At 35.2% G+C, this 23781-nt stretch overlaps 1 protein-coding gene across 1 annotated transcript; it reads left to right on the top strand.

Annotated features, from left to right (window-relative positions):
- The first annotated feature begins 4538 nt into the window (after positions 1-4538).
- On the top strand, positions 4539-6913 carry LOC125681020 (short-chain collagen C4-like). The gene is made up of 4 exons (XM_048920902.2): positions 4539-4667; positions 4850-5000; positions 6041-6277; positions 6628-6913. The coding sequence occupies exons 2-4, from the start codon at positions 4859-4861 to the stop codon at positions 6870-6872; spliced, it is 624 nt and encodes a 207-aa protein (XP_048776859.1). The 5' UTR covers positions 4539-4667; positions 4850-4858; the 3' UTR covers positions 6873-6913.
- The last annotated feature ends 16868 nt before the right edge of the window (positions 6914-23781 follow it).

Below are 23781 nucleotides of genomic sequence, written 5' to 3' on the forward strand. Positions count from 1 at the left end.
AATATAGGTCAGAATGGTCAAGGTCCTTTTGATATCAACACCAAACTTGCTGTTGGTAAGTATTTTTATAAAAACCTAAACGTGTGTGTATTTTGCAATTTATCTGTAAAAGATGTTTTCGAAGCTGGTCATATGTGGATACAAGTAGTGTTGTAGCAGGTACCAGTACTCCTACTAGTATATATATATATAGTATGTAGAATAGAAAAGAGGATTTATCCCTTGGCTCAATGGTAAAGTATCAGAAATTGGATGTGAAAGATGTGATTGTGAGATCTTGTGTTGTCAATTACTACAGTATACGTGTTTGTACAATAGAGCAGTAAGTGCATGCATGGTGTATATGAATCTTTTATTCCAGCTTTAAATTATGCAGGCATTGGCGAAGCTGGGGTTTCAAAGATCTTTTCCACGCTAAACATACCAATTCTTACTCCAAGAAATTTGAAGAAGAGAGAGAGAGAGAGAGAGAGAGAGAGAGAGAGAGAGAGAGAGACTGTCCCTGCTCTAGAGTCACTGGCAAGAAATTCCTGTGAAAAAGCTGGGTGGCAAAAGCGAGGAAGTGGTAGAAACTACAATAGTACAGTTGAAGACTGTAGATATCTCCAGAAAGTTGTTGAGCATCACAATATTAACTCATTTTATCTTCAGTATAGTTTTACTATGCAGTACATCATTGATATCATAAAGCAGATGGAAACTTCCCCCAAAAAATCTACATACTCTTATGCCATTAGTTGAAAATCACATTATTTCTGAAAGCATGTGTAAAAAGATATCTTTTCAGGACTAGGTTTCAAACACCTGCAGATAGCACATCAGAGAAGAGGCTATGATGGGATACACAGCTTATTTACAGAGAATTTTCAGGGCAAGCCCAGGATTACAAAGCGCATATCTATCATTACTGCTGTGTCCAAATTCATGGAAGAGAGATAACTCTACATTCTGAAAATTGATGTCATATTGATTTCAGTCATCATCTTTTATATTTTACTGGATACAATGCAATTTATTTATATTTTTGTAATCCTTTCACCCAATGGATATTTTGTTTAGGCAGCAAACAAGTCGACATACAGTATATGAAATACAATTTGATGAAACTGAGATAACTCTTTTTGTTTTCTATTATTTACTGTATACATAATGACCAATTATCTCATAAGATCACCTGGATACAATGGTAAATAATTATCAATTCTTTGTCATAATAACAAGTACGTAAGAAAAGCTTCACAATAATGGTAAAAAAATACATCTTCATTTTTTTGCACCTGAGGGACGGAGTACCTTAAGTGTAAAGTATTCAATTGTGAAAAATCATAGTCAATACAAATTCATGCAATAATTGTCACATACATTATTCAAAGAAGTTAACTGATCTATAGATTATTCTGTTATTATTTTCTTCAATGATAATGGAATAATAAGTAATGTGGGACAATTAAGTACAAACAAATTTAACATTCCCTGACTTTCCAGAGGCATAATACCCTAAAGGTCCTAGTAAAATTTGTAATAATTAATCAAAATCAGAGAGGTAAGCAGATTGTCAGTTCATAATGTTTAATATAAATAAATAATAGTTTATCTTCAGCCTACAGTATGTTCATAGTACATGGAAGTGTATTGAATCCCAACAAATCTGCAATACAATAATTTACCTAATCTATGTAGAATAAGGACTAACCAACTAGTTTCTTACTTTTGAAATAGTCTATTAGGTAAAACAGATGTTCGCCATTATTTGCAGGTTTCGAGTTTGAACAAATATCCTTCAAATTCTAATATTTTGACAATGCTCAGTCTACATATACATATGTCGTTATTTCGGATTTCAAACATTTCGGTTGAGCATCACTGAAGAGACATTATTTGTTGAAATGCGCATCTGGCGCATCAAAACTGGTACCGTATCAGTTTGACATGATGACCCCTGGGTCGAGGCCTCTGCTGGTGGACTGTTAGTCCCCGAGGGTCTCTACAGCCCAGTAGTTAAGTACTTTGTTACTAGCTTGAAAATACGGATGTATATTTAATTTCTGTAATAATATGTAGAAATTCATTTCAAAATTAAGGATTATCTTCTTCACGCATAGCTCTTATCCTTAGACGAATTTGACTCCACTTTTTTGTCACACTGTTTTTTTTTCCTATAATAGCTCTAAACTTCATTGTTATTTCGGATTTCAAACATTTCGGTTGAGCATCACTGAAGAGACATTATTTGTCAAAATGCTCATCTGGTGCATCAAAATTGGTACCGTATACAGTACCTGTTTAACCTGAACACATTTTTACATGCAACAGAAAAAATATTAGGTAGTGTTGAAATTCTGTGTCATATACACTGATATACTGTAGAATTGTTAGTGGAAGATATGAAATTTGTTTTAACACTGATGGACAAAAATAAAAGAATTTATAGAATGTGTGATGTGAATTATATTCCTCCACTGATTAAATGTCCTCTATTTCAAAGTGACAGATCTATATTGCCAAATTATTTTTTTTATACTTCATTAAATAAAGAAAACAAATATGTGGATAATGTATAATGTCAAGTGAAGATCATCTACTATTAATGAAGATGAACAAATTTGTACTAATCATTCTTAAAATAAGAATAAACGCTCTGACTTTAAAAAAATTATTTTAAAAATAATTTGATTTATACTTTATTAAAAATATACATGTGTCAGATATTAATTTTTGTGTGTATAATTGCATATATATTTATTACAGTGAAATGACACCAATATACAAATATATATATACAGTTTAATTTTACATGAAACTATCATGTGATCATACATACAGAAATGTAATCAATATAAATTTTATAATTCATTGCAACCACTAAATTATTTTACATGTAATCCCTCAATGCTACAAACTTCTGTACTACAGTTTGTTTTCTTCTTTTTTTATGTCATAATACTATCTATTTGGACATTTTCCTGTCTTTTCCTCTGATGTTTATTAAAATTAGGCTGTCACGTAGAAAAAGTTAATTTTGACCCCTGTATCCTATCTATTTGGACATTTTCCTGTCTTTTCCTCTGACGTTTATTACTAATTATGATTTATATTGCCTTAAGCGCCCTAAATTAGTTTACTAAAATGTTTGCATGTTTAATACAGTGAAATGATGTCATTACATTTGAACTTTGACACAGGAATATATTCCACTGAAAGTATACAAATATACACCAATACTAACAATTGCACATGGAACTACTTGATCAGTTGCTAGTCTACCAAACACATAATACAAATAATACCTCCTGCAAATCATTCTCCATAAGGTATTGTGGATAGTATCATAAAAACACAAAATGCATATTGTACATGTATGTGTATATTTAATAGTAAATGAAAATTAATCTTTAAACTACTGTGGTATTATTAGAAATAACGATCAATTTTGTTAGGAACACTCACCTCTGCCAAGTCTACATAACTTTCCTCATTCAAATTGAGCCAAAACACACATCCAGATTCATGCCTTTCTGTGGCTTACACTTGCAATCTAGAGGATGACCAGGAAATCCACATTTATGCGATGGTTTCCTGTAGATTCCATGACTGTATCTGTGGTTGGCACAAACAGTAACGTTTTGATCTCAATCCGAATGCCAGAGGGCAGAACGGATGGCAAGTAGTCCAGGTTCACGGACTTCTCACTCAAATTCCAAAATTCTTAAATGTCCTAAAATTGCTCTTGAACAATCTTTCAAATAAATTAGAGCTGTTTCCGGTGTAAATATGTGATATGTTCCACAGGGGCGATCAAAATGCTATTGCAGAGCAGACATCAGTGGATGCTGACATCTTGATTTTTAACCGCCACCTAAGTTTTGTGTACCAAATGGACATAACTCGTACGGCAAATAATGGTTTTTTATAAAATTTTCGAAGTCGATATCTATGCCAACAATAATTTACACAGAAATTTAGATACTCCTCAGGATTAAGGATGAATATAGTAATTACCTAAAAAATTTAAACTTTCTAATATTCATTTGGGAACAAGATTTATTGAATTCTGAAAATAGTACATATTCAGTTATTTTCATACAAGAAAGTGCATTTGGTTTCAGATCTGGGATCACACACTAAATGAAGGACATGGTAAATTTTTACCATTGATAGGTATATTACACTCAAATAATTGTTTTAAAACAGAAATTTCTCAGTTTCAAGATATTCATGTACCACACCTATTATACGACCGGTCTAACTTTTATGTGGAGCAGTACTTAAATATTTTGCGTAGTGTACACACTCATAATTCATAGTTTGCTATTAATAATTGTTTTCCAAATAACTTAAAACCAGATAAAATTGTGTGAAATATACTAAACAAGGAGGGAATCAATGAGCATCTTCTCTAGTCCACTTTTGAGAATAATAGTATTCCTGCGTCACTTGATATGAAAGTAACACCTGTTGTCTTCAGGAGTCAAGTGAATATCTAGTTTATGATACCTCGTGTAACGAGTCTAGCCATTACAAACTTGTTTGTTGACTTGATATCATGTTATCGAAGACGATAAACAGATATACGATGTCAATGAGTAACATAAGGTGCTGTATTGCCTACTTAAGGCACATCTTAGCCAAGCTTCAACAACTGAGATCAAACTTGGGTTTTGATAAAGGTAAGGAATATTTTTGTACTTTATTGTATTACACTTCAACAAATCTTTCCATGAAAATAATAAAATGTCATAAAATTTAATTACTTTTCTAGAGTACCATTGTAGAAATTTCATGTATGATGACTTACAAAAGGCTTAAAGCTGTCAATTTTCATAACATATCTCTTTTTCGTTTCCATTAGCACCCTAAAATGAGCTACGTTGTTGGTGTGATAGTCCTGCTTGTGGCAAATGTCCAGTATGGAATGGTATCAAGTTCCGCGCCTAGCGGTGCTGTGTATATCCATTGGGGTCGCAGTGATTGTCCTGAGGGTGCCAATGTAGTTTACAGCGGTAAGCGTCCTTTTAATTATCTCATAGGGATTTTAAAATCTTTAGTTAGTTCAGCGATTTTTCTTTCTGAAGAAGCCTGATATGGTGTGCTGGATGGCTCGACAGCAGCTAATTCTGTTTAAAACGACGGTAAGTAGAGCTATTGTATGATAACGGGGCGTAAAATGCATTTCGTATGCACCCTGCTCTTCCAGACAAAAGGACAATTACTACAACTCTAGTTACACACCGACTTTATGAGATGATTATATAAATGCTCTCTCTCTCTCTCTCTCTCTCTCTCTCTCTCTCTCTCTCTCTCTCCACTGACAAATATACATGTATTTATAAATATCTCCCTTGAAATATTTTCCTAGAAAAAAAAAATAATTCTGCATTCTGCATATTTTGTAGTAGTATGTGTACCTTTGTCCAGTTAAAGTAAATATTCCGATATTGGTATGGTGACCAATAATGTGTATTTTTCGTACTTACCAAGAATAACTATTAACCTTTTATATGGTATCAATAGTTTAGAACCTACTTTAAGACCCCGATACAAACATAGAATATATATATATATATATATATATATATATATATATATATACATGACTGTCTTTCATTAAGTATTTTTATGATCGAAGCGCGTCAATACATTTATTACACGTACAAATTATTTATGATAAAGTTTGAATGATATTACATTCATTTTATTGCTTAGGAAAAACGTCTGTACTCAGATCGAAAAAATGTTTTATTATCTGACAAATGTTAGCGTTGTGGTTAGTAGATCAAATTTATTATAGTATTTGAAAGATTTTAGAGTTGTGGTTGGTACATCTGTACACCTGGACGAATAATGTCAAATCGGGTAATTTGTTTCTATTTCAAACGATTTTTCAAGAATTATCAATCTATGTGTTTAATGTTTAAGGACTGTCGAATATATTTTGCACAGTATATCATTGCTCTAAAGATGATATAATGATAATACACATGTAAGCTATCTACACCTTACCTTCTCACAAGCTTAAACGCAACATGTATTGCTTTTACAGGTTATGCTGGGGGGTCTCATTATAGACACAGTGGTGGTGCCGTGGAACCAATTTGCTTGCCAGAGGATCCGTATATGGAAGGTGATCAAAAGATGGATTTACTTAAAGGTGGTTATTTATACGGTGCCGAGTACGAGACTTATAATCTAGTCCGCAAAACTTCCAAGTTCCACAATGAGGATGTGCCCTGTGCGGTCTGTCAGGCTAATGACAAAACCTCTGTCATAGTTATCCCAGGTAAAAGAACAGACTTACATATCGTACTTTGCCATTTGATATATAAAAGACTTCAATACATAAAAGTAATTCAATATATTGTTTTTCTTTTTCACATGTGTTTGGATTTCACTATTTCCTTAAAAACTCACGCTAAATTATCTTGGATTTAAGAACATTTAAGTCCGAATAACTTATTAGCGATTTAAAGATAATCAATATCACTTAGCACCGGTCACGGAGTATCAGTGGTTTTAGCGTTCGCTTCATGATCGGAAGGCCCCTCTCTTGCCTTGGATCGACGAGACGTATAGCAAAAAACATGGTATTGGTTAATAATATTATTCAATATATTTTCTTTGTTTCTCTAGCAAGGAAAGAATGCTATACTGGCTGGAAAAAAGAGTACAGTGGATATTTAATGTCCGGACGCAATGACCATGTAGCCGCCTCTGTCTTCACCTGTGTGGATGATCAACCTCAGAAATTAGAAAATGGGCAAGAAAACAAAGATGGATACCTTTTCTATCCAGTGCAAGCACAGTGTGGTAGTCTGAAATGTCCCCCTTTCAAAGACACAGGGATCATCTTCTGTGTTGTTTGTTCTAAAGCCTGAGGCGCATATCTTTGATCAAAATAAAAGTTATTGCATTTTAACCTATATATTGATTTCCGTCACATAAACTCCGTTTACCTGATCAGGATATAGGGCTCACGGCGGGTGTGACCGGTCAACAGGGGATGTTTACTCCTCCTAGACACCTGATCCCACCTCTGGTGTGTCCAGAGGTCCGTCTTTGCCCAACTATCTATTTTGTATTGCTTATAGGAGTTATGAGATTGATCACTGTTATCTTCACCTACCAAAACCCATCAATGAACACTTAAGATAGTGAGTGACAAGTTCATCAATGGTTTAGTTTTATTATTGTACTCAAATGATTGAATCCTACAGGACCCTGAATTGGAGAAAATTTGATATACACTCAAGATGGAGATAATGAAATGAATTTTAAGAAAAGGAAATCAGATCCATGTTTGCCCAACTATCTATTTTGTATTGGTTGTAGGAGTTATGAGATTGATCACTGTTCGTTATCTTCACCTTGCATCCAAATTGATGATATTGTTATTTACTAGGTATCTTATTAATATCTAGAAATAGACGTTCCTATTGATGAGTCGTACTGCTTATTCTCAATCAGCCGCTGATTTGTCAGTTCATGTGTACTTTATTTTATATGGCATCAGGTCAGCATTTTCTCCGAAGCGTTATTCATACAGCTTTCTCTGGGCTGGAATAACTATGTCGCCATAGTCTCCCTCTTGCTGGTCACGGGGATATACACCGTTCTAGGTAGACATTTCTATAGAATTATATACGTACTTTGAATTTCGAAAAAAAAAATGCGAATACAATCTTGCAACATAAATTTTTGTACAGACAAATTAAATTGAATAAAATTGTACATATTCCTCGCAACCACGAACATGAGTAAGACATTCTCGAAGAGACGTAAAACAATCGAACAGTCACGAATAATGCTTTGATTAATGATGATGAGGAACAACCATGTAATGGGAAAACTCTTTACTTCCGCTGATGCAGTATATGATATTGATAAATCCACAGGTGGTCTGACAGCTGTTATCTATACAGATGCTTTTCAAACCATTGTCTTGACTTTAGGATCATTTGCTGTAGTTGGAATAAGTGATCATGAGTACTATTAATACTAAGTTTCTTCCAGCACTCTGTAGTTGTAATTATCAGTTAGTACATGTTACAACACCCGTATAATCACAAACAATGGTCACCTTTATCAAAGTTTTAGCGATCAAAATATCACCAGCATCGTTTCGATATATGCATGTATTCAAAGTTATATACATAAACGTTCCATAGGTATGGCACAGCTACATGTATCAAATAGGTCACAAATTGTTACTTAGGGTTGCATACTTATTGTACAATTGTATTAAATTGTCTGACGTATTTCATACAGATTGTAAGGTCGTTATTCGCATACTGATTTTGACTAGGGATTATTCCGTTTACCTGATCAAAATATAGAGCTCACAGCGGGTGTGAGCGGTCGACAGGGGATGTTTACTCCTCCTATTCACATTATCCCACCTCTGGTATACCGAGAGGTCCGTGTTGGCCCAACTCTCTATTTTGTAATTCCCTATAGAAGTTATGAGATTGATCACTGTTCGCTATCTTCACCATTTATTGGCAAGCTTAGAATTTTCATTACATATGTAGCATGGCATAACTACACGTAGTCAATTGATACACATGAAATGTGCACCCAGCTGCACGAAGATGAGTTGGGTTTGACTGACAGTTATCGTCCAGTTAGCGCTACATGTACATGTATCTAAATGTAAGAGTTAGAGGGAAGTTAACTGTTAGCTAGAGTTAACTAGCGTTCTTGCAACTGGATTCTGAAGGTCGGCAGGGGATGCTTACTCCTCCTAGACACCGGATCCCACCTCTGGTATATCCAGGGTCTGTATTTGGCCAACTCTATTTATGTATTGCTTATAGTAGTTATGATATTGATCACTGTTCGTTATATTCATCATCAGGAAATGGCGGGTGATATTAGTGACGTAACAAACTTAGATTAAACTGCTTATTTTTCGAGTTTAATAGACAGGCACACCCACGACTGAAAAATTTCCATGGTTGTCAAACTCTCCCTACAACATTTTCTGACCGGTGGTACAGTTTTAGCAAGTCATTTATTTAGATAAAGTTTGATTAAAGTGAGGAAATGAACTTTTGGGGGTTTTCACTGTATCTTTTATTGAGGACTTGATCGTTTGTAGATGATAATCTGGTTATAGCAGTGTGAAATGTCGACTTTGATTCCTCTCAAACAGTACTGATATAGAACAGCATATGTTTGATTCAAAGTATGATTGTATAGACATGCAATACGTTTGGGAATCTAGTACAAATCATAATGTATGACGTTAAACGCCTTTAATGTAGCCAAAACTGTCGTGAATGTGTTCGATCATAATAAGCTGAAAAATCGACAGAAACATTCATCAAACAAGTGTTTATGGTGCAAACAAGTTACACCAAATCATTCTTGGAAGAGACATATCAGAATTGGAAAAATCCTTGAGCAACTCAAAGAAGAAGCAGGCTTCTATTAGATTCAGAGATAAAATGAAAAGTACATATTTTGAGCAGGATACACTACAAAGAAGTGAAGTAGAATTCTTTCAGGACCCCGGAGAATTTGAAAATACAATGGTATCAATGTGTCTGATTTTGCCGTTCCTGTATCGCACATGAAGAAGCAGATACATGCATAGTGCTATATTGTCTGTTTGCCGACTCTATATTTACAGCTGTTAGGGCTCATAGTTATAGTTCGATCCCCTGATCCCGATGTCTTGCTTCCTTTTGTACATTATTTCGCACAAATGACAAATAAAACGAAGTTCTGGTTCCAGACGGAAACTGTATTAAGCGCACGAGACAGAAGGGTGATGTTTACCTGCCCATGATATTAACAAATCGCTGGGCCCAACGATGTATAATATATTGTCTGTAACACACAACAGCATCACTCTTTTGATCTTAAAAAGAATGTTATGCATAAAGGACTTCAGAAACATTACGAAATTCTCAGTTCTTTGCGATGACGATTCAGAAGCTGTCATGGGTGCTTCATGAAAACTTGTTACTATGATGTATGTCAAGAAAAAGGTTTAGAATGCACACGAAAACATTACAGTCAAACTTGCAACATGACAAGAAAAACCACTTGTCCGACTTCCACAAAGTGAAGCATCCTTTTTCCGATACATACGTCGTATAATGCTTCAAACTCATATATATCACACTGATTCTGACTAGCGATAACTCGTTTACCTGATCAAGATTAAGTGCTCATGGCGGATGTGACCGGTCGTCAGGGGATGCTTGCTCCTCTTTGGCACCTGTTCCCACATCTGGTGTATACAGGGGTCCGTGTTTGCCCAACTCTCTATTTTGTATTGCTTATAGGAGTTATGAGATTCATCATTGTTCGTTATACTCACCTTTCATCTGTAGATAACCCTTTACTCGGTTAAGATATGGGGCTCACGACAAGGGATACTTACTCCTCCTAGGAGTTAGTCACTTGACCTCTAAAATAAAAAAACAATGCATTACATCGAGAAATGATAACAGTACCCCGATTTCATTGACAATGAACTCTTGTTTTAAATGGCAAAGTATTTTGATTTAACCCCCCCCTTCTCTTTTGTGGCATGCAATACTGAGTAGTAATGTAACTGTGAAGCGATTGAATTAATTTATCAATTGAAATATCACCCCACCCCACCCCACCCCAATTTAGAATTTTGAGGTTTAGATTAAATTACCTGTACGTTCTATGGTTCGTTTTTTTTTTAGGGTTATTTAATACTTTTTTCATTCAAATCTTAGTAGTTGTCAATGATTTGTAACGTCTTCATCCACCCTTTGAAAAAGGATGCTACAATGTGCCTGGATAATACTACCATAATTTACACGTTCATTGATCATTTGATTAATCATAATGTATTCTTAATGTAAAAGTACCATTATTGGTGTAAAAGCCATCTAAACATACCAAACTGTAATATGTAAAGTAGCTGGTATAACGTTTTTTAAAACAATTTTTTCGTATTCAAAATTTACAATTATACTGTAAATTGTTGTTTTATGAAGTGGGATACTCATAGCATGGGTATCAACAACAACTAAGCGTAAATAGCATGGCATGACAAGTAGTTTCTTAAAGCAGACCCCCCTCCCCCAAAAAAAAATCTGCTAAGGGTCGAGATAAAAATTTCTATGTCTGACGTCTGACAAAAAACTAAATTCATATACTTTTCACCAAGATCCCCATCCCTTAAAACTAAACATCATGAATGTTGAAACTAATCGACTAACAAGTAAACACAATAAGATTACGAATAGCACTCTGCATACATTTTGTATTGCTTATTAACAAATCAAAGTGTACCTTAAAACTATCAAATATTCATTAAAATGCAATATGTGGTTTTAACAGTCACTAGCCTTTTTTTCTTTTTCCACTAAAGTGTCGGATGACAGAAACGTACTTGAGTCCCCTCCCCTTAACTGTTTGAATTTAGATTTTAATTTTGATGTCGCCCCTAACGTAAACGTTTAGTCTTCTGTATTCATGATGTAAACAAATCGTGTAAAAATGTAAGGAAAAAGATCATCTTTATCGCGAGGCCCACTGGTCCTATTGGTCACCTGAGTACTAGTTAAAGGTACCACTAGTTCCAAAGGCAATGAATTCTAGAAAAAAAATCCTGTTGTCAATAGCTAAGTTAAACTCTAATATTCAGCAACAGTATAAACTAAGACGTGTTCTTAAAACTTCAATGCCCTTAAAAGTGCATATGCTGATGAATGACTTTACATATTATAATACATGTATTAACATTAAACATGCTACACTATATGACTAATTTGGACCCATTCTAGAGACAAAACCCTGGGGCTGCGAAATTCACAATTTTTGTACTTGCTTTTTCTGTTATTCCTTTTATGCATTCAGATTTTTTAACGGTATCAGTAACCTTAGAAAGTCCTTCAAATCATTATAATAATTTTGGCACCACCCTGAAAGCAAACCTTTACCCCCCACCCCCACCCCCACCCACAGGATCATGAAATTTAAAACTTTGGTAAAAGATTACCTACTCCTTCTAAACATCCATTTCCTTTCAATTTAGTATCAATAGCATTAAAGCAGCTATCATTTTATGTTTTGTACATATACACTATATATACCAAGTTTGGTCTGGAGTCAGAACCTCCACTCCAGGGATCCCGAAAGTTACAATTTCGGTAGAAGCCTTCCTGCTCTTCATCACCATGAACTTAGTTTTCCTTGAGATATACAGCTGTAGAGAAGAGTTTTGAAATTAGGAAGTTTTGGCAGTTTAAGCCCCACCCTTAAGACCCCTGGGGTACAGGAGTCCTGGAATTTACAATTTATTTCCTTCTTGTCGCAAAGATGCTTCAAATTAAATTTGAAAAGAATTGGAATGGTACTTATCAAGAGGAAATTAAATCTTTCTATTGTTCACACATTTAATAACTGACCATTTTGGCCACACCCTGATACCAAAATCCCTACCCCCTGCTATCATCAAATATACAATTTCAGTATTGGACTACCTGCAGTTTTTAAATATCTATTTAGTTTTAATTTAGCATCATTAGCACTAAAGAAGATGTTATTTAAGTGTTTACACATAAACACTATATAATAAGTTTGGCCCCGCCCTGGAGTCAGAACTCCTTCCCCAGGGATCATGAAATTTAAAATTTCGGTCGAAGCCTACTTGCACTACATTACTATGCTTTTAATTGGGGTTTTTTTTTTTTTTTTACATGTGCAGTCGTAGAGAAGACGATTTTTTTTAAATTGGACAATTTTGGCAGTTTTTACACCGCCCCTATAGCCCCAGGGGTGCAGGCTTCCTGAATTTTACAATTTATGTCCCCCTTGTCCCAAAGATGCTTTATACTAGATTTGAAAGGAATTGGAATTATTAAGAAGAAGTTTAGAATGTTAGAGTGTTAGATTGTCAATGCACGACGCACGACGAACGACACACGACGACGGACGACAACCAATTGCAATAGGTCTACTAAGGTGACTTATAGATTATGAAAGAAAGCAATATATGATAAAATTGTTTTTCCACCCTGACCTTTGACACGCATATATAATTAGGTAATTCAATACAGTCACGCTGATTGTAGAAAACAGTTATGGCATGCCTACATTTATTATGTATTAAATTGGTAAACATGTAATGTTCATTAGCACTATATATATGAAAGTGTTAGAATTAATGTTCAATAGGGTGCATTCCTGTACAGAAGTTAACTTCTTTTAATTTTAGACTTTAACAAAATTAGTGGTTATGGAGAATTTTAAAAGAAATACATGGAATCCATACATACAATCCGAAATGAGAACACTACTTGTGGACTGTCATAAAGTGATTCATTTCACATTTTTCGTGACCCTGTGAACTCTGACAACCCATGGCTTGGTTTGCTTCTTCAGTCCAGCATTGGTTGTTTGTGGTACTGGTGCTGCTATCAGGTATACGATTATTTTATCTGATAGCAGAAGTTGCACATATTATAGTTGATATACGAGAATACATATTTGTATTTCACTAAATACAGAGATAACAGAAGTATAGCTCTTATGATTTGACGTTCTCGCAAATTGAGGGTGAACAACGATTACTCATTCTTACCAATTAAGACTGATCAACTAATTCGCTACTACCCAATATAAATTCATTGCAGTATTTCAAGATTGGAAGATTATCATGAATGAAATCTCATTTGGTAGAAGTTATTAATTTATATATTCATCATTAGCATACCCTTTCTTATAGGTTATTATTCAGCGTTCCCTGGCTGCCAGGAATCTGTTTCATGCTAAAGTTGGAGCTCTACTCGCGGGGTACCTTAAGATGATCCCACTGGTGATGATGATTTTCCCAGGGATGTTTTGCAGAGCTATCTACCCAGGTACAAATCCATTTACTAAAGATGTATATGAAATTGCATGGTAAAAACCAGTAATTCAAACATACAAAATATATATGGACTGTCTTGCTGAATTCGCGAATCTTTAGGTCGGATATGTGGACATATACGTATGTATGATGTTTCAATGTAATTACTTTCCAGATGAAGTAGCGTGCACGGATCCTGAGGAGTGAAAGAAGTACTGTGATAACCTGCATGCATGTTCTAACATAACCTATCCTAAAATTGTCATGGAACTTTTGCCATATAGTTTCTGTTGATATTTTCACTTTTCTTCGCCAAACTATGGATAATAGAAGTAAAATGATGTGGTTTTCGGATGAGATATTGCACCCTCAGTTTTCATGTCGCTGTCATCACATGACCATTTTATTATCAGTGTGAATTTCTTGTGTATTCATCCAATATATTGTTAAATCTTCAGATCTTATCGGGGTTATGAGATTGATCAGTGTTCGTTATCTTCACCTTTCAACTAACAAAACTTTCATAGTTGATGTTACTTGACCATAAACAATGTTAAACCTTCTGGTACTGCCACCAAAATATACAAAATTAATAATTATTGTATCGGTTGCCGTAGCTCAGTGTTTATATCTCTCAACTGATTCGATATCCAAGAGCTTCTATAGTCAGTTGTTAAATCGAGGCAAGCTACAGACAAACAAGTTGATGGTACAAGAGTTTCAACAGTCTCGATTGAAGTCAGCATTTCGCAAATTCTATGGTCTTTTTAACGATCTAGTTCGTCAGTACAACCTCGCATTGGGTCAAATGCTGTCTGACGTGTTTCATATCGATTGTTAAGCCGTTCTTGGCACACTAATTTTGACTGCGGATAACTCCGTTTACCTCATCAGGATATAGGGCTCACGGCGGGTGTGACCGGTCAACAGGGGATGGTTACTCCTCCTAGGCACCTGATCCCACCTCTGGTGTGTCCAGGGGTCCGTGTTTCCAAACTATCTATTTTGTATTGCTTATAGGAGTTATGAGATTGATCACTGTTCGTTATCTTCACCTTGCATTAGGACGCGCCTCCTTACTGGAACCTTAACTGTGCTGTGTTTTAATATAGTAAAAACGTACATGCTTTGATTTAGTATAGAAAAACTTTTAACACTGCAGTTGATTTTAATGATCTTATAATAGTTTTGGTTACCAATATTTGAAAAATTAATTTTGAATTTTAGGAAAATATTTCGAGCGATGTTCTTATCAATTTCTCAGAGTAGGTTAACCAGAGAGAGAGAGAAAGAAAAAGAGAAAGAGATCATTTATTATCCTATCGTACAGTCGGAGTGTAACTTACCGTCGTTTTAAACAGTATAAGCTGCTGTCTAGCACAGCAAATCATACTTCAGAATGCAAAATCGCTGCCCTAAGCAGACAATTTTAAACTCCTATTAGATACATTTAATGCAAATGGAGGTTACCGCTGTAAACTAAAGTCGCCGAATCAGGACACCACTTGCCACCCTTATACGTATACAACACCACTAGTTGAGGAAAATGATGCCATTCCATACTGGAAAGAAGCTCATGTTAAGGCGCTAGTGAAAACAAACAGAGATTTAAGTTAAGAAAATTGACGGCTTTAAAGACCGAGAAAATAAGCACTGCCTTCAAATTTACCTGGTCTGTGAACCCTTGTCAATCAGGAGAAAATATTGGAAAATATCGAAAAAATTAAGATTGGATGCTAAAAATGGACGGACATTTACTTCCTAGTCTTTGTGTATACCTTATCTATCTCATCTGGCGATCGAGGCGTCCGTGCAATCGTTTGATGCTTACCGTGTAAACCTGCTCGATAGGGAAACGGTTTTGGCATTTTCACGTAGAGATAGTCACACAATAATAGTAGTAAACTGTGCATACAGTTATATGAATTATAACAGAATATAGTAGGTTATGTTTAGGAGTGGGTACGATTGATAATAATTATTATGGATTGTTGAATATAATTTACACGGACATCGATTTTATGCTAAACAGTTTAATTATGAGTAAATACATTGAACGTCAATGAAACCTTGTTTACACTCAGTTGAAAATTTATAAGCGTAATTTTCCCCTCGACAAGAGTTCAACTTATCGGAAGAGAAATTAACCGCTATAAGGGCTCTTTCCTGTGTATAATGGTCGGAATTGGGATCCAGAGGAAGAACAAATTCTTTGTATAGTCCAGTTATTGAAGAAATTGTCGGAAAATACGAATATCCTGTTTTTGTAAGACCATGCGCTATGGACGAGTCACACAGACAACGTTGGTAGTCATGGAATTCTGATTTGCGGTCCAGAAAAACTAATTCAAAAAAAATAAAACTTTCGGAGCTGTTTTTGAATATATAGTCATAATGGGGCGTGGGACGTGATCGGTACATCAGCTGTAGATAGACTGAAAATCTACCCCAGTAGTAATGCAGGTAACACAGATAACACCTTGTCTATTTGGCACGGTATACACAGCTAACAAGGTTCCCTCTGGCTCGGGGTTTCACACCTGCCTTAAATTAGCTCCGCCTCGCACTTAACTTACCTGATGAAAACCGACCGGTTGAAAACCTCGACCATTAAGCCTTTCATAAGTCATCATACATGATATTTTGTCTACAATAGTGCTCAGAAAAACTAATTCAATAATATATTGATGATTTATGGCATTTTATCAAAATTATGGAAAGACTTGTCGAAGTGTAACACAATAGAAATATGAAAGTAATCCTTACCTTTTTCTGTTTACCAAAAGTTATTTCAGTTGTTGAAGCTTGGCTAAGATATGACTGAAATAGAAAATATAGCGCCTTCTGTTACTCGTCTGCTTTAAATATTCATTAATAACATGATATCACGTCAGCAAAGAAGTTTGTAATTGCTAACCTCTTTACTTGAGCTTCCATAAATTAGGTAATCACCTGACACCTGAAGACGACAGGTGTTAATTTTGTGTTAAGAAGTCCATTGATTCCTTCTTTGTGTAGTGTATTTGAGTGCATATGTACACAATTATATGCTGTTTTAAGCTATTTGCAAAACAGTTATTGTTACCAAACTATGAATTATCAATCTGTACACTACACCAATTATCTAATTGTAAAAATTAATTAGATATGGGGAACGTGTTATTAGTCAACGGAGTTGCTTTCTCCTCCATGATGCAAAGTCCCATTCTTAGTTATATATAGTTAACGAAAATCAGAAGTACACAATATGTAAAAACAAGACGTCTCCTTTATGACGTCACAATAAGTTACTGATAGCGTTGGAAATTATCAACAATTATCACACATTTTGTAAGAAATATCGTTCTTCAGTTGAAGTTGAATTGTTAAGATAATCATTTTCTATTAAGATTTGGATTCAAAACTTTTATGAAATAGTTCTCTTTGCTTTCCGAGTTCATTTTCATTCCTCATTTTAAAAACGGAAACAATTTAAACTTACCATCCCCGCTTTCAGCAAAATCTTCGCAACACTGTTCCGCATACTGGGATATTTAATTTGTTGAAACAAGAAGTACATTTGTAGGAAATACAGGGTGCAGACGTAAACTTAAGATGATGGAATAAAAGAATGAATATGTTTACGACAAAGAAGATTCCTTATGTTAATAGATTGTACTCCGCTCTTGGAAAATCTTTATTTCAAACTTAAGTTTATTTTAATGTAGCAAAGATTCAAAGAGATCACAATGGAAAAAAACTAATGACGGGGACATGGTATATGAAAATTCCATATGCCATTCGAAATGAAGAATACACAGCGACTGGAAACGGATGGTAGAATTGCTTGGAGTCCATTTAGCGAGAACTGTGTTCTTATAGGATTACAGAATCCATTTACATAAAAAATGAAACGACATTGCAAGATGAAAAAGAATTCATGCAATCCAAATTTTGATGAATATGATCAGCTTAGTAAAAACTGAACACCTTATACCTTTCATTGAAAAGCAAGCATCGCGTTATATGTTTATTAAAATGAGATATATTCCCGGAGAATGACTCGCAGGATATGCAATGAGCGCGAAAAAGCTAACGATTGTGAACTGGATGCAAATGAAATACGAATTTTGGAACATTTGAGGTCAGTTGTCAGTCTGTTCTTTACATACTAATTTGATGTCAGTTGTCAGTCTGTTCTTTACATACTAATTTGATGTCAGTTGTCAGTCTGTTCTTTACATGCTAATTTGATGTCAGTTGTTATTCTGTTCTTTACATACTAATTTGATGTCAGTTGTCAGTCTGTTCTTTACATACTAATTTGATGTCAGTTGTCAGTCTGTTCTTTACACACTAATTTGAAGTCAGTTGTCAGTCTGTTCTTTATATACTAATTTGATGTCAGTTGTCAGTCTGTTCTTTACATACTAATCTGATGTCAGTTGTCAGTCTGTTCTTTACATACTAATTTGATGTCAGTTGTCAGTCTGTTCTTTACATACTAATTTGATGTCAGTTGTCAGTCTGTTCTTTACATACTAATTTGATGTCAGTTGTCAGTCTGTTCTTTACTAATTTTACACTACGGGTTACTCCATTTACGTGATCAGGACAGATCCAGAGCTCACGGCGGATGTGGCCGATGAACAGGAGATCCTTTCTCCTCCTGAAACCAGGTCACGGCTTCAGGGACCGGTCAATATCTATTGGGGGGTTAGGTTGGGATCGGTGCATTCCATATTTCCATTTGTTTTAAAAAAAAATATGTCCTATCTTTTAAGAATACAAAAAAGTTGATGTTTTCATAAATCGGATCTGTAATTTAAAAAGTGTGTGTCCTATCTGATCAACAAATATATATGTATAATTAAACAACACTTTTATTTCATTTTAAAAATTTATGGAGTTCTTCACAATAATCACTTGAAATGTTATATCAACTAAGGGACTCAAGGTCCTGAGAAACTTTTGATCACTTTGTCATGTTTGTTCGGTAATTTGTCTGGTCAAATTACAAATCTCATTTCATCTTATTTCTTTTTGCTTAAATTGTTGTTTAAGGTTCTACATTAAGAATTCATTCATATCTCGATTTGATATATCCCTGTGAGTTCGAAATTAAGGACATGACAGAGTCGTCGACTTCTGCTTCATACTTAGATATTTTATTGAAAGTAGACATTAACGGCAAACAGACAACTCATCTGTATGACAAACGGGATGATTTCAGCTTCTCCATCGTCATCTTCCCATATTTATGTAGCAATATTCCATTATCACCTGCATATGGTGTTTATATATCTCAACTGATTCGATATGCAAGAGCTTGTTCTGGGTATAGTCAGTTTTTAAATCCAGGTAAGCTACTGACAAACAAGTTGATGTTACAGGGGTTTCAACAGTCTCGTTTAAAGTCAGCATTTCGTAAATTCTATGGTCGTTAAAACGATTTAGTTCGTCAGTACAACCTCACAATGGGTCAAATGCTGTCTGACGTGTTTCATACCGATTGTTAAACCGTTCTTGGCACACTGATTTTGACTGCGGATAACTCCGTTTACCTAATCAGGATATAGTGCTCACGGCGGGTGTGACCGGTCAACAGGGGATGCGTACTCCTCCTAGGCACCTGATCCCACCTCTGGTGTGTCCAGGGCTCCGTGTTTGCCCAACTATCTATTTTGTATTGCTTGTGGGAGTTGTGAGATTGATTACTGTTCGTTATCTTCACCTTGCATATAGCTGTCTTATTAGTGTTGAAAACCAAAAAAAAGTTGGAGTGCTATCAGTATATAAGTCAAAATAAATGTGTGTTCTATTGCATTTTGTACCGATCCCACCCCCAATAGATATTGACTGGTCCCTTAGTGTGTGTAATGATCAATGTTTGATGTTTTTTTAATTTTGTATTCTTTATAAGATTATAAGATTGATCACTTTTCGTTATCGTCAGGTTTCATCAAAACTGGTTAAAACACCGACATGAAAAGGATGGGACGTTTCAAATTGTTTAAGAAAAAAGCAGAGCATTTAGAGGATTCAATTTCAATATTAAAAAGATTACCAGTGACGATTCGAAGGATTCTGATTATGAATGTTTACCAGTAGATACTTTCTGCGTATTTTTGCCCTGGAAATCATAAAACACGATGCTCATGACATAAATGCATAAATTCCAGTGGAAATTTACATTTATGCAGCTGTTTTTACTAGTACGTCAATGTTAAAATCCTGGAAGTCTACCTTGTAAGAATGGGTTAGCAAAGGGAAACACCTAACAGGAAAGTTCCTATAAGTCACATTAAAAGTTGTAATCAGAAAATAATGCCACGAAACGAGACCTTTTTGTGAAACTTGCCTTCACAAAAATAACTACTTCTCTTTGAATTCATTTAGAACAACTTTTTATCGAAAGTAAATGTTAGATTGGGCAGCGGACTCTGACCCTATGTAAGCTTTCTCCTTTGATAAATACTTTTAGTATGTTGTCCGAGGAAGACACCGATAAAATAAATTATAGTTCCTCTGTAAACAAACTGAAGATAATAAATACCGAAATCAAAACTAGAGTGGAAATGTTTAGTCATTTCGAATGAATCCAAACAGTCAAATGTTGGAATGATGAATTGTAAATAAGACACAATGGTACAAAGAAGACTTAGACACTTTGGTAATTAGAGTATTCTATATTAACAGATACTAATTACAGGTGAGCGTACTTTAATTTGATATTGCATATGTACCCTGCTTTTTTTTTCTTTTAAAGTTATACATGTAAATACATGTATGATATTTTCGATATTTGTTGCCATAAAATAACAATTTCCTTGTTTCGAACATCCCTCTGAACATTTGGAATCAATCTGTTATCGTTTTATAAATCTAATCATCCTCTATTTTAAATGAACGACAGCTTGAGCATATCTAGAAGCAATTTATTACAGAGTAATTCTATGTGTAATTTTTGACTCGCGTAACTGATGCAATAATGTGAAATGGAAAGGGAGATCCCTTCAAGTCAAGAAAATATTCTTAATTTTGTTTGAATATATATATAGGCATAGAGTTGGGGCACATAATAACATATATGAAGTGTCAGTTTTACAGACTTTACATTTGTAATTCGGGTTATCTTCACGTCGTAAATATCTTCTCCAAGTATGTTTCATTCTTTTTTTGTTTTGTTTTGTTTGTTGTTGGGATTTTTTTTTTTTTTGTTTCGCGTCCCACTTTCCAGGAAATTGTTTTGTATTGTTTCTCCTATAGAGACCTTTTTATAAATTAAAAGAAAAAATAACTCTATAAAATGAAATTTGATGTTCTGTATTTGTGAAGACAACAAACGGTGATTAATCTCATAACTCATATAAGCAATACAATGGAGAAAGTTTGGCAAACACGGACCATTGGATATACCAGAGGTGAGATCAGATGCCTAGGAGGAGTAACCGTCCCCTGTCGACCGATTACACCCTCCGTGAGCCCTATATCTTGATCACGTAAACGGAGTTATCCGTAGTCAAAATAAGTGTGGCAAGAACGGCCTAACAATTGGTATGAAACACGTCAAACGGCATTTGACGCAATGATAAGTTGTATTGGCAAACAATATCGTTTTAACGACCACAGAATTTCCAAAATGCTTACTTTAAACGAGACTTTTGAAACCCCTGTACCATCAGCTTGTGTGTCAGTAGCACGCCTCAATTTAACAACTGATCATTCACAGAACAAGTTCTTACGTATCGAAACATTTCAAAGATATAATCACCAGATTCAGGTTATACATGCACAGATTTCATTTTTCCCAATGTTTCTGAAAAACGATGGTTTATGGACTAAAAGATGTATATGAAATTGCAATGGTAAAAACCAGTCATTCAAACATACAAACTATATATGGACTGTCTTGCTGAATTCGCGAATCTTTAGGTCGGATACGTGGACATTTACGTATGTATGATGTTTCCATGTAATTACTTTCCAGATGAAGTAGCGTGCGCGGATCCTGAGGAGTGAAAGAAGTACTGTGATAACCCGCATGCCTGTTCTAACATAGCCTATCCTAAACTTGTCATGGAACTTTTGCCATATAGTTTCTGTTGATATTGTTCACTTTTCTTCGCCAAACTATGGATAATAGAAGTAAAATAATGTGGTTTTCGGATGAGATATTGCACCCTCAGTTTTCATGTCGCTGTCATCACATGACCATTTTATTATCAATGCGAATTTCTTGTGTATTCATCCAATATATTGTTAAATCTTCAGATCTTATCGGGGTTATGAGATTGATCAGTGTTCGTTATCTTCACATTTCAACTAACAAAACTTTCATAGTTGATGTTACTTGACCATCAACAATGTTAAACCTTCTGGTACTGCCACCAAAATATACAAAATTAATAATTATTGTATCGGTTGCCGTAGCTCAGTGTTTATATCTCTCAACTGATTCGATATGCAAGAGCTTCTATGGTCAGTTTTTAAATCGAGGCAAGCTACAGACAAACAAGTTGATGGTACAAGGCTTTCAACAGTCTCGATTGAAGTCAGCATTACGCAAATTCTATGGTCGTTTTAACGATCTAGTTCGTCAGTACAACCTCGCATTGGGTCAAATGCTGTCTGACGTGTTTCATACCGACTGTTAAGCCGTTCTTGGCACACTGATTTTGACTGCGGATAACTCCGTTTACCTGATCAGGATATAGGGCTCACGGCGGGTGTGACCGGTCAACAGGGGATGCTTACTCCTCCTAGGCACCTGATCCCACCCCTGGTGTGTCCAGGGGTCCGTGTTTGCCCAACTATCTATTTTGTATTGCTTATAGGAGTTATGAGATTGATCACTGTTCGTTATCTTTACCTTGCATCTAATAGGAGTTTAAAATTGTCTGATTGTCTGATTAGATACTTTTAAAGCAAATGGAGGTTACCGCTGTAAACTAAAGTCGCCGTATCAGGACATCACTTGCCACCCTAACACGTATACAACACCACTAGTTGAGGGAAATGATGCCATTCCATACTGGAAAGAAGCTCATGTTAAGGCGCTAGTGAAAACAAAGAGAGATAAAAGTTAGGAAAATTGACGGCTTTAAAGACCGAGAAAATAAACACTGCCTTCAAATTTACCTGGTCTGTGAACCCTTGTCAATCATTAGAAAATATTGGAAAATATCGAAAAAATTCAGATTGGATGCTAGAAATGGACGGACATTTACTTACTAGTCTTTGTGTATACCTTATCTATCTTATCTGGCGATCGAGGCGTCCGTGCAATCGTTTGATGCTTACCGCGTAAACCTGCTCGATCGGGAAACGGTTTTGGCATTTTCACGTAGAGATAGTCACACAATAATAGTAGTAAACTGTGCATACAATTACATCAATTATAACAGAATATAGTAGGTTATGTTTAGGAATGGGTACGATTGATAATAATTATTATGGATTGTTGAATATAATTTACACGGACATCGATTTTATGTTAAACAGTTTAATAATGAGTAAATACATTGAACGTCAATGAAACCTTGTTTACACTTAGTTGAAAATTTATAAGCATAATTTTCCCCTCGACAAAAGTTCAACTTGTCGGAAGAGAAAGTAGCCGCTATAAGGGCTCTTTCCTGTGTATAATGGTTGGAATTGGGATCCAGAGGAAGAACACATTCTTTGTATAGACCAGTTATTAAAGGAATTATCGGAAATACGAATATCCTGTTTTTGTAAGACCATGCGCTATGGACGAGTCACACAGACAACTTTGGTAGTCATGGAATTCTGGTTTGCGGTCCAGAAAAACTAATTCAAACAAAATAAAACTTTCGGAGCTGTTTTCGAATATATGGTCATAATGGGGCGTGGGAAGCAATCGGTACGTCAGCTGTAGATAGACCGAAAATCTACCCCAGTAGTAATGCAGGTAACACAGATAACACCTTGTCTATTTGGCA

The sequence above is a fragment of the Ostrea edulis genome, chromosome 2, assembly GCF_947568905.1.
Source record: "Ostrea edulis chromosome 2, xbOstEdul1.1, whole genome shotgun sequence".
Lineage (NCBI taxonomy): Eukaryota > Metazoa > Mollusca > Bivalvia > Ostreida > Ostreidae > Ostrea > Ostrea edulis.

Excerpts from the sequence above, each read along its gene's own strand:
- LOC125681020 (XM_048920902.2), top strand. The coding sequence starts at position 4,859 with ATGAGCTACGTTGTTGGTGTGATAGTCCTGCTTGTGGCAAATGTCCAG. Across the intron at positions 5,001-6,040 it reads TGCCAATGTAGTTTACAGCG|GTTATGCTGGGGGGTCTCAT; the intron begins GTAAGCGTCCTT and ends TTGCTTTTACAG. Across the intron at positions 6,278-6,627 it reads CTCTGTCATAGTTATCCCAG|CAAGGAAAGAATGCTATACT; the intron begins GTAAAAGAACAG and ends TTGTTTCTCTAG.